This window comes from Sciurus vulgaris, assembly GCF_902686455.1.
Source record: "Sciurus vulgaris genome assembly, chromosome: 11".
Classification (NCBI taxonomy): domain Eukaryota; kingdom Metazoa; phylum Chordata; class Mammalia; order Rodentia; family Sciuridae; genus Sciurus; species Sciurus vulgaris.
This window is the reverse complement of record NC_136472.1, coordinates 119305430-119322347: the sequence shown is the minus strand read 5'-3', so window position 1 is coordinate 119322347 and position 16918 is coordinate 119305430. Positions and strand designations below refer to the sequence as shown.

The window sequence follows — 16918 nt, the reverse complement described above, 5'->3', positions numbered from 1 at the left end:
TTTTCACCTTATGCTGGGCAAACCTAGTTCTGACCATTGAAATATGATTGACAAATTCCATTGTTACTTCATGGAGATGACAGGATTCTGCACTCAAACTATGTAGCCATTTGAAGCCTTGACATGAATAACTCCATATTTCCACCATTCTGTCAATTCTAGTCAAAGCTATTTAATTACATTGTGAGTGGCACGTGGCATCTTTATCGCTAACTCTTTGGAGGGGCAATGTGAGAGGAATGTGTTTAATGCAGGGGTTTAGGAAGTGTCCACCTCATCATGGGCACACTGAAGAAACTAAGGTGGATGAAACTGTCCATGAGCCGTGTGTGTGGGAAGGAAGCTGTCTATTCACATGTGTGTGTTTCATTCATGATTAGCTTTTTCCTTGGAGTAACAATTACAGAGAGAATCTAAGACATAAACACTTTAACAAGCTCCTTTGCATTGCCTAAATCAATTCCAGTCTCATTAATCCACTTCTGATGACACAGCTCACAGATGGGGACCAAAAGCTAGAGGGAAAGAATCGAAGTCATAATGAGCTTGAGAAGCCTCTCATAGGAATGATTCCTTTGAGGTTAATCAATTTAAAAAGTTCTCTTCTTGGTGATTTCCTCTGAGAGATTTTATAGCTTGATGTGACTGGTAAGAGATTTTGAAAATATGTTCCTTATTAGGAGTTTTCCTTTCCTTCATTTGAGGCATAAGGATCATTTTCTGAGTTTCGACAAATGATGTTCATGAGCATGACCTTGGGAAGCACAGGCTGGTAGCAGTGGTTCACATGGTAGACTGAACATGAGAGGCCCGAAGGCAGAAGTGAGTGTGAGAGTGAGACAAACTCAGGGCTGAGTGCCTTGATATACTTTGAGCAAGTTGCCCAAGTTGCCAGTCTCACTTTCCTAAATGTAAAATAGAGATAATAAGAATGAGTACTCATCTCATGGAAATACTGTGAGAATAAAATGAGATGAGAATGTAAAAGACAGCATGGAACTCATATTAAATGTTCTCTGAATCTTGGCTAATCACAACCGTTTCCTGGTGGTAGTTTATTTTGTCCACCTATAGGTATACTTTTGATAAGTTTCTCACCTTGTTCGTCTAATCTAAATACTATGCAATCTGTAATAACCTTTCATTTCGTGTTTTTTGCTTTGGTTAAATTACTTTGATAAATTCTTAATTCATAGTGTTTACAAGCAGGAGCCCTAATATTTTTAATGTTTCCTGAGAATTTGGGGCAATTTGGGAACAGGGTCTTTTTCTCTACATTTTTCCCCGTATCAAATCTTTGTTATATCAGTCTATAAATTATTAGCTGCTGCTAACAGATCAATATGATAAATACAGATTGAAATGACATTCACTGTGTAATTTCAATATTAATTTCAATATCTACTATTTTTATGGGGCCATATATTAAACGATTCAGCATTTAAGTAGCCTTAAACGAAGGAAAATTTGTGTGAATTATAATGGGAAACAGAGGCCATTATTTTGCTTTATTTCAACATATTAAGTATAAATTATAAAGTATTTTATATTAAATTAAATTAAAATACTTTATTATACACAATACTGGGTGTAGTGGTTAACATTAGGAGTCAGCTTGATTGGACCACAAGCTTTCAGATACTTGGTTCAATATTTTTCTGAATGCATCTGCAAAAATGTTTTCAAACAGTAGACTGAGTAAAGGGCGTTGCCCTCCTTGATTTGGGTGGTCCTCATCCAATTAATTTGAAGGCCTGAATAGAATGATGATAGTAAGTAAGAGAGAAAACTGGAGGCCTGATTGATTGAGCTGGGACTTGGTTCTTCTGCCCTTCTTCGGAAATTTACACCACTGGCTCTCCTGGTTCTCAAGTCCTCAGAGTTACACTGAGTTTACACCATAGGCTTTCCTGGGTCTCCAGCTTGAAACTGAAGACTTGGGATTTCTCAGCCTTCATAGTTGGAGCCAGTTCTTTTTAACACACACACACACACACACACACACACACACACACACACACACACTCACACAAACATACATCTTTGACTTATGATGATTTGACTTATGGTCGTTTTACTTTACAATTGTGCAAAAATAATACATATTAATAAAAACTGTACTTTGAATTTTGAGTTTTGATCTTTTCCTGGACTATCAATCTGTGATATACTAGTCTATCATGATGCTGTGTGGTGACAGGTAGTCTCAGCTCTCAGTCAGCCATAGGATCACCAGGATGAACTGCCAATACTCTACAGTGTGCTGGTTTCTAAGCTGATGTTCAGGAGGCTCCCTGTGTTAAATGCACATTCCATTTACAATATTTTGTTCTATAATAGTTTTATCAGGATGTGACTCTATCCTAAGTCCCAGGTTATGACCCTCCTTCCTATAGGCTATGGTTCTTTGGAGAACCATGACTAGCATGACTCATACACTGGCTATCATTTGTTCATTTCTAACTGTATGCTAAGCCCTGAGCTAAGTGCCTGTCATGGATAACATCACTTAATACATCAACCTGTGAATTAGGTGCTTTCATCCTCCTAATATATTTGATAAGACTGTACTCAGAGATCTTATCGAATGGTACACCAATGGGATGTGGCTGATTGGGAATTTAAACACCTGTTTGTTTGACTTTAAAGCTTGGCACACACAGTTTATAAACTATTCTTTGTCGCTTGTATGTCAGAAGAATTGTTTCCAAAGAAAAATCTTGTCAATTGAACACTGCTTATCTATTGCTTTTTATTTTTATATTTTACTTAAAGTGTATTTTTGGAAAATAGAAAATAGGGAAGATAATGTATTTATCAAATCATTTTTACCTTCAAAATGTAATTTGAGGTACATTAAAGAACTAAATCGATCTTTACAATTCAACAAAGTAGATTCATATATATCTATTTTATCAAAATACAGCAATTTAAATCAGTCGGGTAACTTGTTAACAGTCATAACATGCGTACAGGTTCAGATCAAAATTAAACATGACCATCTGATTCATTCACCTTTGTCAACAAGACCATCACTATCTTTCTCAAAGCCAAGCCTTAGTCCATTACTATCAGACACTTTATAACATAGAATAAATGCATAAACTGAGATCCTGACCATCAAAGTAATGCCATTCAGAAGTCATGCTTCCATTTATTACGTCAATAACAAAGATCTGACAGTTCTGAACTGTGATAACTCATCTGTCCCTATTCTTCACCTTCCTATACCTAGTTAACTCTTATTCTTGCAAGTAACTTTGCAAATATTATTTCAACATAATGAGATGATAATCTGGACTATGATATAAAACTGAAGCACAGAGAAACCAGAGCTTAAATACTGCTTGAGGTAGGAAAATTTTACAAAGAAAAGGACCTTTCTACTTGGGTCTGGATGGATGAAGAGAAGTTTTTCTAGCAGAGGAATTAGGGAAAATTATTCCAAGAGGGGAAAACAAAAATTTTAAAGACACAGAATTGTTAATGAGTCATTTAAAATATTTTCTAAAACTGTATCCAACATCTCCAATCATTTCCAATAGGATTAATCATTTGTGCCTTCATTTTACTAGTCTATATTTTATATATTTTCTTTAAATATTATCTACATTTTAATTAGTTGCTTCCCACACTGAGCTATGAGTTACTTAAGAATAAAATTTGTGGAATTATGAATATCCATAAATTTTTCTATGAATTATGAATATCCATAAATTTTATTCTATGAATATTCATAATTCCATAAAATTTTTAATTCCAGTACTTAATGTACTAAGTACTTAGTAGATAACGGTTTATATAAGTCAGCTGGTGAATAAAAAAAATGTAAGGTGGTATCTTTAGAGGATGTCAAAGAAGCAAGAGATGAATGATTTTCTGGAGTACTATATGGTTTTGGGGAGTTTAAAGAGGTAGATTGGGTTGGATTATGCTAAATTAATGTTATTTTAATTCAACTATAAAAACATTTATTGAAATTTTAAAGACAGAGAGTAGTATCATGTGGTATACATTATAGAAAGATAGTACTTTAGAAATTAAATTATGACCATAACCCATCTTCAGATTTTTATTCACCTCCATTCAGCCCACTACAAAGGTCACCTTCAAAGAGCGTCAGTGGCATGCTGAGGGATTCCTATGTCTTCTGCCTGAGGGCAGTCTCTGGCCAAGGAAGACTTTTCAGTCTATATATGTGGAGCAGGCCAGAAGTGCCTGATCATTAATGCTCCCAAGACCATCCACTAACAAATTTGGGGCAATAGTTGATACAAAAATAACCCAGCTTCTTTTCAAATAATGGGAGGTGATTTTATACTGTCTTCCAGAGGATTTTCAATGGGAATGAGCCCCAGTCCTCCTCATAGGTGAGTCATAAACACATGCTTCATTGACCGTCCTTTCTTATATCACTTACTCCCTTGCCATGCTTCTTGGGAGAATATTTCAAAATAAACTGCTTATATCCAAGGTTTGGATCAGTGTACATTGTTGGGAAAATCCAAACTAAATAGTTTTTCCTGTTTTCTCTTTACCTGGTGGAAAGAAATCTTGAAGAGAGGTTGGTGATGGTATCTTTGTGTCATATGATATGCATGATAGGCATAAGAACTCAATAAAACATAGTGGCTATTCAAAAGGCAGAGGTTCTTACATTTAGCAGATTCATGTTTATTTATTTAGTAATAAAAACATAAATGTTGATATATTCATATAATGTGATACTACATAGTGGCAAAGTTGACATTTTTATATGGGCTGCTACACTTTGGAAATAATTTCAGGCATGCAAATACAAAAAAAAACTAAAGAGTAAATATTCCAATGAAAAAAGCAAATTTCAGTAGAATTTCATGAATATAAGGTAGAAAACCTTGCCATATTGTGTTTAGGGACACAAACACATGAGGTAAAACTCAAAGAGAACAAAACATTCAGGAGAAGGATGTTATCTTGGGGAAGAAGAGTGGATGGGGTCCGACCAGGACCTCCTGGGACTTCCACGGCATCACTCGTTTCTTTAAAGTAGGTAGAGGGACAAGTGCACTGACTGTATCGTAGTTCTTTACACTTAAGCTATTTTTCATTTAAATAGGTTTTCCATTATTATTTTCCAATTTTTTAATATCTGATAAAACATTTAAAAGATCAATACGAAAATATCAGATAGCTCTGTGATATTGTCATTAAGATATCACTGAGATAAGAACTAAAATAATGTTCTGCATGCTGAACTGTAAAACAGAGGAATGATATAAAGTAGGCTAGATTGTTTCTCATCCATCTAGCATTCCAATAATGACAGGTATTATTGTCCTCCGACATTCAGTCAACTGGTACACTACACAGCGGTGATATTCTTTTAGCTTGAATGATCATTCTGGTATAGGTAAAATTAGCATTTCACCAATAAAAAGCAGATCAAATGACTTAAAACATTAATTTCTGATTTGTTATTCATTAATTTCAGTCAGTTTCACGGGGAACCAATCACCAGAGAGAGCAGGCAATGACCAGCGCAGGCCCGGATCCCTGTGGATCCCTTGAAAGGCTCTCTCCACGGCCTCCCTCTGCCTTGTCAGTGCCATCATCGATCTATAAGTATCCTTCAGAAATGCTGCAACAAGCAGAGAGGTTAATTTGCTTAAGGAGATACAGATGGAGTCCTTTTGTATAGGCCATTCCCCGAATCCAAGAACTGGGGAAGAATCTTGAAATCAGAAGCTATGCTGAATTAGACCTTACTGCAAAGACATTCCCTTATTATGGCACATATTTAAGAGATGCCAGTCCAAGGAATTCTCTCTGACCCTCCTCCTAGATCCCTATAGGAAAGATTGAGAAGTATGCTCTTTCTTCCTGGATAATACTACTCAGATCTCCTTCCTCTGGATAAAGTAAGCAAGCAAACACATCTTCAATCTTCAATACTTCCATGAGGTCTTTCTCTAGCCCAGAAAATTCACTCCTTACTTTGCTTTATATTTATCTTGGTCTTGGTATGAACCCTGGGATGTTCTAGTTAGTTGTACGTCTGCCTCATGAATGTCAGAGTGGACCCTGAGAGTAATGAGAAGGATTTGCAATACAGGAAAAGTGAAGTAATTTAAGATATATTTCCAGCTTGCCCTTTAGATTCTTGCTTACTAAAAAGCAAGGGGAAAACAGCACTGACAGAAGGTTTTTAGGCACCCAAGGATAGCTACAGAAGAATTTTACCTACCTTCTAGTAGTCAGTTTACCTTGGTGGCAGCAAAGACCCTGCACTGCTGGTTGGGTGTGACAGGTTCTTGCTGCTGATTCTGAGAAGGGCAGACAAAAGAAATACACTGACATTTTCCTCTCCCTCCTCTTCTTCCATCATCTTCTATCCAGGGTCATGGTGTCTTTTCCTCTGTATCTCTTTCTTTTATTTTAAAAATTTCAGTTGTTTGCAGATATAACTGTATATTTTGGCATATTAATTATACAAATATTTGGTTTTATTGCGGCACATTTATATATGCATAGAGCATAATTTGCAAATTTACACTTCAAAAATTTCACAACAAAAATATTCCCCAAGCATAAGATTTAACAAATTTGGTCATGAAAATTGTAGCTGTCCTCATTGAAATGGCACATTTCTCATTTGTAGGATATTTGAACCAGAAAAAAAAAAAAAAAAAAAAAAAACCACAGGAAGGTAAACCAAAATCAAACCTTTTCAGTAAACAGAAAAGCTTTCCATTCACATACTGCATTTCCACAGCCAATGCCTGTTTCCAGGTCCAATTCCCAAAGTTAGTATTTGTAAGTGATAGAGAATATTGGTACCTCTGCTTCACCTGAGAGACCAGTCTCAGGTCCTAGCCAGAAGTCTTTCTCTTTATACAGTTTTTTATGGTTCTTAAGTACCAGGACGTTATTTGAAAGGATGCATAAGGATGCATCTCTCTCACTTGATCAACAACCTCTAGGCCAATAAAGTGATGTCTTTTCCAATATAGACTTTTGAGAAGACAATCACTGTAGCCAAGGTAAAACAGCATCAGAGTGAGAAGACGAGGTGGAGGAATGAAAAAGGATGAAAATGATTAAGATTGAAAAAAGAAGGTCCATTTTTTTCTATCTACTGGGAAATATTCCCTTCCTCTTTATGAGCCCTGTGATGTCTATAAGAGAGCATGGATCCCAGTGTCAGAAGACAGCCCTGGAGTTTTTATTCTGCCATTTGCTCATTATACGTCCTGACAAGACACTTTAGCTCTTCAACATCTCAGTCCCCCATATTGTAAAATGGAGATAATAGAATACCTTATGCAAATCAAATAAAAGTATTTCATCAGCTATGATGTATGGTTAAAGTGTTAGCTATTGAGCTCTCTTTACAATTATTCAGGAAGGAAGCCCAGCAGGTGGAGGACCTTCCACAAGGATGATTTTACCTCCTTATTTCTCAGACTATAGATCAAGGGGTTCAGCATGGGGGTGACCAAGTTGTTCAGGACCTGAACAGTTGCATCCAGCCAGGGACTTGGGGTTGGCCTTAGGTAGATGAGGACCACTGGCATGTAGAAAAGCAGGATGGCGGTAAGGTGGGCACTGCAGGTGGAGAAGGCACGGCGGCGGCCCTCTGCAGAGCGGATCTGCAGGATGGAGCAGACGATGAAGCTGTAGGAGGTGAGGATGAGGAGGAAGCAGCTGAGGGGCATGAGACCGACACTGATGAACCCCACCATCTCCAGGGCTGAGGTGTCTGCACAAGCCAGCTTCAGCATCACTGGGATGTCACAGAAGTAGTAGTCCACCTCATTGGGGCCACAGTAGGGCAGCTGGAAAGTGAGAGTGGTCAGAAAGGTGGCCTGAATGCAGCCAAAAAATGAGGTTCCTGCAGCCAAGATGGCGCACACTCTGTGGCTCATGATTATGGTGTAGCGTAGAGGATAACATATGGCAACAAAGCGGTCATAGGCCATCACTGTGTACAGAAAACACTCAGTGCAGCCCAGGAAATGGTAGAAGAAGAGCTGGGACACGCAGCCTGCGTAGGAGATGGCTCGGCTGTTCCCTGACAGGTAGAACAGCATCTTGGGAGAACTCACAGAAGGGAAAAATATGTCAAAAATAGACAGCTTGCACAGGAAGAAGTACATGGGGGTGTGAAGCCGAGTGGAGGAGATAATTGCCAGCAAGATTAGCAGGTTCCCCATGAGGGTGAAGATGTAAAAGGACAAAAACAGGATGAAGAGCATGGTCTCCAGACCCTCTGTGTTTGGGATGCCCAGCAGGACAAACTCAGTCACCACTGAGCGATTCCTCATAGCTGTAAGGAGTCTGATCCTGAGAGAGGGTCTGAAAGACCAAAATCTGGACAACAATGTCACATTATCAAGCTTTGACTCTGTTTTTAAGAAGAAACAACCTGCCTTCTTATGAAAGGCAAGAGCAAAATCTATGTAACATTTTCAGATAATAAGACATGGCTATTTCGGAATCAGTCAATCCAATCTTGGAAGGAATATTTCACAAAGGCAGATGGCTATTTTCTATAACAAGAAGAGAAACTTAAAGATATATTCAAAATATCCTTGAATTAGGAATTTTTTTTCATGGATTTATTCTCTTTGAGCACATTCATATTTTGAACTCTAATGATATCTTTAAGCAACAAACTCCAACTATTCACTACACTCTGCAAATAAAAAAAAAAATGGTTGTATGAGTAAGCAGTCACTCAATGTGAATCCTGGATTTGCCTTTTATTGTCTATACTACTAAAAATCGCTGGCACAACATCTTCCATAGGCCTGATTTTATTGCCTCTTATATGGAAACCAAAATGATTACAACAGCAATATCTGCACAAAAATATCCTGGTATCACAGTAAAGTTTATGAAGTGTCTGGCAAATCTCTATATTCTAAGGAAAAGTTTCCCTTCATTTTATAGACCTTAAACTTATTTCTTTAAGTATTTTCCATTAATGCTGGTATTCTGTAATTATTTTCAAACAAATGTTTTATTAAATTAGTACTATTGAGTAGACTTAGATCACATTCTCTTCAGATTACATTACTCTGTACTTGAGAGCGCTAAGATCCCCAATTCTATCACAAGATACTGCTCTGGCCCTTCCAGCAGTTTAATTTCTTTCTACATGCAAAAAGAAGCTTAACTCAGAAATATTAACCAAAGAAATAGTAAGAGAAAGAAAAGCATCAAATTCATGTTACTGTGAGAAAGTGGAAAATACAAAATGTAGAACTAGCAAAGCAAAGCACTAATTAGGAAGGTTATACAAGTCAAGAACAAGGTACGCTGACTGGAAGATGCATTATTCACTTAGTAACGGTAATAATAATTGCACATATTCACACATACACACATATCATTTAATTAGTACTTACTATGTTCCAAGGACTGGCTCAGTGTTGTGAAACTGTGGCTTATCTTTTAAATGTACCTATAAGAAGAATTTACTATTACAATTACTATTTAGATATATGCAGATAAGAGATAGAAGATCAGAAATATTAAGGAAGTTGCTCAAGAATGCAAATCTAGTATATGGCAGACTGTTTCATTCCATTATCTGCACCCTTAATCATTAGTAAAATCTGCCTTCTCTTTGCCTCCACCTGCTAAGACAGCCTGCTCCACTAATGGCCAATTATACCCTACCAGATGGGTCCTCACAATTGGTTTTACATGAACGTGAGAAAAATCTTCATATCTGACTTATTTCTGATCATTTGCAGTCTGCACTTTAGACCACACTTGGTTAAATTCTCATTAAGTTTTAGAGATCATAAAACGGGATTTTCCCACACCTTAGATGTTACATCATGGTATCAGCACCAATACAGAAGCTTTCTCATTACAGAGCCACATTCAAAGAGGAAATTCCAAGTATATACTGTGACAAGTGCCTCTGAAAAACGTTTCTAAAAATAAAGACCAAGCCATAATGAGTCAGCCTGTACCACTCTAGAATTTGGCAAAAATATGAACAGTAAGAGAGAAATACTGACATTTTGGGGGGTGGGAGTTACATGCTGCCACTTGTTACTAATTCTAGTCGTACCTGAATAGTCTCTCTGAGCAATTCAGATTCCTGTGAGCTCTTCTTCACTCCCTTCCCTTGGTCAGCAAAGGCTCGCAGAGGGCGTTGTTCCTTGACTATAATTAGACACCATGATTTTTCCTGGTTTTATGATGCTATTTGATTTTTAAGTCCATTTTGAGGAAAAAGAAGCCCCAAGAACCAGAAAGGTTCCCAAGTGCGGTCCCATTAATATGTAAGGGGCAGAGATTAACGGTGAGACCCTGACGGAAGTTTAACCCTGCGTTTACCATTGCTGAGCAGAGCACAGTGTGCTCCAGCTGGAGGAATTGCCATTTCCTTACTTATACAGGATAGACTCTCCTGGGTTTTATGCAATCAAGACCCGCACACACTCTCTCTCCTGGGTTGCTTCCTTAGAAGTGCTTTTCACATCCTCTTAAGCACTAGTTGGAATTCAGTGGTAGCTCTGAGGGAGCAATTAGTTTGTTAACCTCATTCCTCATCTAATCATGAAATAACAGTAATGATATCATCTCAAAGAGGTACTCTGAGATCTATGGCATGGAAAGATAGGCTACCTTCTAATATTAGATCACCTGTAATGCTATGCCCATATTTGGTAACCTTTCACACCTTCAGACCTTTGCTTATGATACATGTTTCATCACTTTTAAAAATATCTGTGTTGTCCGTGTAACTATGTATTTGTTTCTAGTAAGTATCACTATCTAAGAGAGGACTATAATTAGATAATAACTATTATTTCTCTACTGATAGTATGTATCCTCAGGTACATATTTCAAAAGAGAAATATTCATATGGGGGGCCCATTCATGAGAGAACAACCAAAATAAATAAATAAACCATCTCAAAAGAAAAAAAATTATCGGAATAGTTGATATTTAGCTAATAATAATTAATAGTTAATAATTAATTCTGAGCACTTACCACATGATAAATGCTGTGATAAAATGTTTAATTTATTATTACATTTAATCTCTAAAAGAAATTTTATGAAGTACATGGTACTGTTTGACATAGAATTTACAAAAACAAAAGGGTTAGTAATTTAAAGATTAAATAATTAGGAGGAATCTGAGCTGAGACTCTAATTTCAAAGCACTTATAAAGAATTCCAGAGATTTGGTTTTGTACTCAAAGAAGAGATAGAGAGAAAAATGTGGTCTCCAGATGCTTGCACAACTGGTAGATAGACCTGATATGAGTTGTTCCATTAAGTGATTCATGAATCAGGGATAGACATAATGGGAAGAGAGATTTATTTTCAAAATAAGAAGGGATTATTGGATACACATTGATGAAATAAGCAACTTTATGATGCAACCTTTTCTCTATCACTACAAGTATTTAAGATATAAGGAGAACCATCCTGAGTGTACGATTGAGGATATTCCCAGTGTGAATGAATAATTGAAGATACCACATGTTCTTTCTGATTTTAAAAGTATTTTATTTAATTTAATTACTGTCCCTCTCTCCCTTCCTTCCTTGTTATAATTATTTCTGGTTCAAAAAAATTTTGTTTTTCTAAATATTTAATGGTTTTGTGGAAGAGAGATGATCCACCAAATGGAAGAGTTAAAGTAATAAATATAAGACAAAAACCTATAAAACTGATATATTTTGCATTTTATTGGGGAGAGATGGAAATGAAAGCAGAATCAGGGACTGATTACTAAATTAAATTACTAAAAAAATTACTAAAAAAAATCTCTTGAGTTGACTTGGTTTACTAATCATCACTAATTCCTACAAAATCTCCCATTTTTCTCTCTGATACTTTCTTTACTATCAAAGCACTACAACCCACTGGATCAGGTAACCACAGCAAACTATAATAGTGGATCAGTCCTTGAATTCAGATGAAAAAATAAATTACCCAAATCCCCATGTCTGCCTTGATGGATAGAGGTCCTATCATATATCTACAGATCTACCTACCTAACCTATGTATCCATCTATTTATCTGCCTTTGATTGATCATTTTTCAGGGATGTTTCACTGTATCCTCTATATTTTTTGCATATGGAAACTTTACACTCCCCAAGTCTTGATTTGCTTGTACCTTGAAGACTGTTGTAGTTTGCTTAAGAGACTGGGTTATATCTGAGACACTATTAGGTAGGATTCCATCAACAATTTTACAAAGAGAAGGATATATTATAGCCATTAAAGGCAGGAAAAGAATTGACTAGAAACCAACTCTATACTTCCTCCCAGAATGACAACCAAATCCATGCTATAGAACTGAGCCACTATGCAGAGCTACTAAGAAAGCTGCTGAAATGTGTGTGAAGCCATTGCTATGGCTAGCAGCTATAGAACTAACACACCCTGGCCCAGTCTATAATAGCAAACACAGATCCCATTACCCTGCTTTTTGCCATACATGGCTTGGTTTCCACATCCAATTCTCAAGTACATCTGACTGACAGAACCTCAATCACATTGGACTCCCAATTGCAGGGGAGTCTGGGAAATAATGTTTTATATTTTCTAACCCCTGCCCTCTAGATGTTGGTGTGTTAATCTACCATACCTACCACAGTGATTCTTCTTCTTCTTTTTTATTTCAGTGAAAATAATTTGCTTTTATTTTTTAAACCATGTTACTGGGGTATAATTGACATATGAAAATATTTATGTATTTCATGTGGGCAAATGAGTTTGGAGATAAGTATATACCATGAAGACATCATCACAATCCTATGCATACCATAAACCTATACACCGTCTCCAAAAGTCTCTCTCACTTTCTTTATAGTCATTTATGATAAGAACACAACATAGGATCTACTCTTCAAACAAGTTTTTAAGTATAAAATGAAGTTTATCAGCTATACGCCCTGTGCAGTACAGTAAACCTCTAAGACTTATTCATCTGTATAACTGAAATTTTGTGACCTTTGACTAATATCTACCTGTTTTCCTCTTCTTCAACACCCTGGACATTGTCATTCCATTCTTTGGCACTGTGGTGACTGTAAGTTTCTGTGACTATTTTAAATTTGTCATGCAACGGGAATAATGTTGGCAGGGTTTTCCCTTTTTTCAAGGCTAATTTACTTCTTTTTACAATATTATGAGTATTAAAAATATCAAAACAAATATTATCAGGAATCAATTAAATAATTAGATAAGTCCGTAGAATCAGTACTTTGTATCTGATAAATGACTTGCATCTTATATTTAAGAGCTCTTAACAGTAAGAGCATCATCACTTACATGGACAATTACATGGATGTTAAGGACTTTCCTGATTTGGAATGATACTGAAGCTAAATTGATCACTTGATATTGTATTTTTAAAAAGGATTTAAAGTATCATTCTATGGAAACAAAATGTAATAGTTGGAGCAGAGTATGATCTTAGTTCTTGAAGCTGGAAGACAACTAGTCAAGGATATTTCTAGTGCTGAGGCTGAAGCTCTTAGGAAGGTGGGATTAGGACGGTGGTTCCAATATGATGGACTTTTCTGGTTTGAACATTGAACGTCACTGTTATATCACTGAGTATTGTTGTTACACCTCTTGAGTGATCTACACGTAGCAGCAGACATGAAGGCTGTCCATACAGCTTGGTTGTGAAATTTCAGACGTATATATTAAGGCAAGTTGCAGCTTGTAGGGCTTGGGGAAAGTGCAGTTTTGTTTTCAGTGAAAGTAGAATTCAGATCCTGGCTACAGGTATATAAATAAAACTCAAAAACAATTAGCATGGCTAGAATTTGATAAAAGGTACACTACAGTATGCTCAAACAAACCTAGATGGTATGCCCACTACACATCAGGATATATATTATAGCTCATTTCTCCTAGACCACAAACCTGTATAGTATGTTACTGTACTGAATACTGTAGGCAATATAACACAATGGTAAGCATCTGTGTGCTTAAACATAGCCAAACAAAGAATTTGCAGTATAAAGGAAAATAATATAGCTCAGAAACTCAGATCTACATTAAGAAAGAATGAGTGTAGAGAAGGAATAAATCAAGATAAGATAAATCCGTACATTTTTTACTCATAATTGATCTATAAACTAAATTTTAAGGTAATAGTAATAATTCTTTGAGGAATTATGTAAACAAGTGAAATGCACACATAAAAGCAATGCCATAAAGAATGGGAAAAAGGAATTCAGGAACACTGTTACAAGGCACTGGATACACATAAAATGGTACGGTGTTATTTGAATGTGGTTCCAGATTAGTTTTAAATGTGTATTACAAATTCTAAGGCAACTACTAAAACATTTTTTATTAAAAAAAAATAGAACTGATATGTTAGGAATAGAGATAAAAGGAAATCACATAAAGTTATTAAAATTAGAAAACACAAAAACCAGATAGAAAGAGCAAAGAACAAATGAAATATATAAAAAATAGTAATGAACACAGCAATATAATCCTAATACTATCAATAATTACTTAAATAAAAATGATCTAAACGTACTGTTTAAAACACAGAGGTTGCCAGAATGGATTAAAAAACACCAACCATGTTGTCTGTAAGAAAACTTCTTTACATTAAAACACTTATGTAGGTTGTAGTTATGGAGAAAAATATATTAGGCTAACACTAATCACCAGAAATCTGGAGTAGAAATGTCAATTTTCGATAAAGCCAACTTCAGAAGCAGAAAAATCATCAGCAATAAAGGTATGCAGTACCTAATGATAGAAGAGTTAGCTCTCCAAGAAGATATAATAATCCTCAATGGTGACACAGTTAACAAGAGACCTTCAAAATATATAAGGCCAAACTTCATAGAACTGAGAAGAAAAACAGAATCCATGTGGATGGTTCATTATGTGGGGGTTATCATCAGAAAGAAGATGGACTGCTTTTAAAGAAACAAGGACTGAGTTGGGAGAGGAATATCAGATGCTAAGCAATCCCCAGGACGACTGTGTTGAATTGGGCTGAAATAGGCAGTGCATTTCATTAAGTCTCTGCACTCTGTTGGAGCTACTCTGTTTGAATGGGAAAATCTTGAGGCAATGGTTTCTGTTATCTTTCTGTGGCCAAATTCTCAGCAAGCAGGAAACAAGTGCAGAGTGAAGGAAACCACCAGAATATGAGAACAGCATTTTTCTTGGGTTCCTATCCTGTACCATCAGTTCCTGAGTGCACAGATGGTTCTTTCTGTTTTCCTAAAGCACAAAACACTAGACTTGAAAAGGACTGTTAACAAATGTATTAAAATACTACTTATTGAAGATGAAGACTAATACTTGTTCAGAGGTAAGGAATTCATAGTTGGCACAACATTTGTCTCGTGGAAACACACAATGAAAGATAAAATCATGCTTCTTCAAAACTGTAGGTGGTGCTACAAAGTCCTTTTTTGTTTGTTTTGGGACTTTTTTTTTTTTTTGACTTTAGGAGGCCCCAAACCCCACTCTGGTCTGAAAGCTGAAAGATGAGAAAAGGGGGCTGAACATCAAATATAGTGACCAATTCTATGTATAATACACATCAGTGGCATATTTTTATGTACAAAGTTATTGCTGGAAGTTTCATGGACCTTGGAAAACTTTCTTTTATGATAGTACTCATATGATAGAGATGATCTAGACAACAAAATTGGATACAGTCACACTTCATGACCTCACTGGGCCCTCAGGTCTCAAACTTCAATGTGCACACAAGTTACCACGGGACTTCGTTAAAATGCTGACTTCAGTAGAGTAATCCCTGGTGTTGCCTCAAATTCTGCATTTCTAACAAGTGTCCAAGTGATCCTGCAGTCCTGTTCCACTGGTCAAACTCAGCCACAGCAAACTCAGAAAAACTTTCTGGAAGATTGGAATCCTTGGTGCATTCACACAAGTCTTCCTAAGGTAAGTTTACGTAACAGCTATAAGGAACTCAGACCTGTACCATCCACTACCTGAGAAAAAACTACTACTTTCAGGTGAATTATCTAGAATTATAAAGTTATTATAATTCTAATTATAAAGTAATAATAGATTATAGTTCAGTGCCCTAGTTCTGCAGATGGAGGTATTAAGCTCCTGAGGGGATGAGCCATTTGCTCTTATCATATGCTACTTGTATGTTCAAGAGTCTAGTGGTGGTTTTCTGATAACTGTCCTTTGCTTGCTTCATACAAGAGAAGATGTGGGGACAGATTCAGTGCAAACAATGGACATGTCAGGAAATTTGGCACAGAACAAAGTTAATAAAACCAGCAAAGATTCAATGAGTGAATCTATGAAAGTATGTGTACTTTTTTTCTTTTTTTGAACACTCATCTTTTTATTTTGAGAAAATGTGATGAATCGTCTCCAAATGGAAGGAGAAAAGAGAATTTTTAAAGATCATATCTGGTTGTTTAACACACTGTATCGTACTGAGATTTGGTAAGATGATATCACAGATGGGCTTCGTACAGCAATTCAGTGTCAGCAGGTGGGTGAACAGAGAAGGCCAAACCAACAGGAAGCAACTGATCCTTCTCCAAGAAGTTTTCCAGCATTGTGTGGCAGCCATGGGAATGGACCTGGCTGACTTTCAAATACAGACAGCATAAATGATCAAATGCAGTATGTGTACTTTTAATAGTCATTTTTATTTATTTATTTATTTATTTTTTATTGTAAACAAATGGGATACATGTTGTTTCTCTGTACATGGCGTAAAGGCATACCATTTGTGTAATCATAAATTTACATAAAGCAATGTTGTTTGATTCATTCTGTTATTTTTTCCCTTCCCCCCACCCCTCCCACCCCTCTTTACCCTCTATACAGTAGTTCCTTCCTCCATACTTGCCCCCCTCCCTAACCCTAACTCTAACCCTTCCCTCCCCCCCATTATGTGTCATCCTCCACTTATCA

General features: G+C 36.4%; 1 protein-coding gene across 1 annotated transcript; it reads right to left on the bottom strand.

Annotated features, from left to right (window-relative positions):
- Window positions 1-7376: 7376 nt before the first annotated feature.
- Window positions 7377-8306, bottom strand: LOC306640355 (olfactory receptor 10D1B; the record flags this gene model as incomplete). Its single annotated transcript, XM_079104557.1, has 1 exon — window positions 7377-8306. The coding sequence occupies one exon, from the start codon at window positions 8304-8306 to the stop codon at window positions 7377-7379; it is 930 nt and encodes a 309-aa protein (XP_078960683.1).
- Between the last annotated feature and the right edge of the window lie 8612 nt (window positions 8307-16918).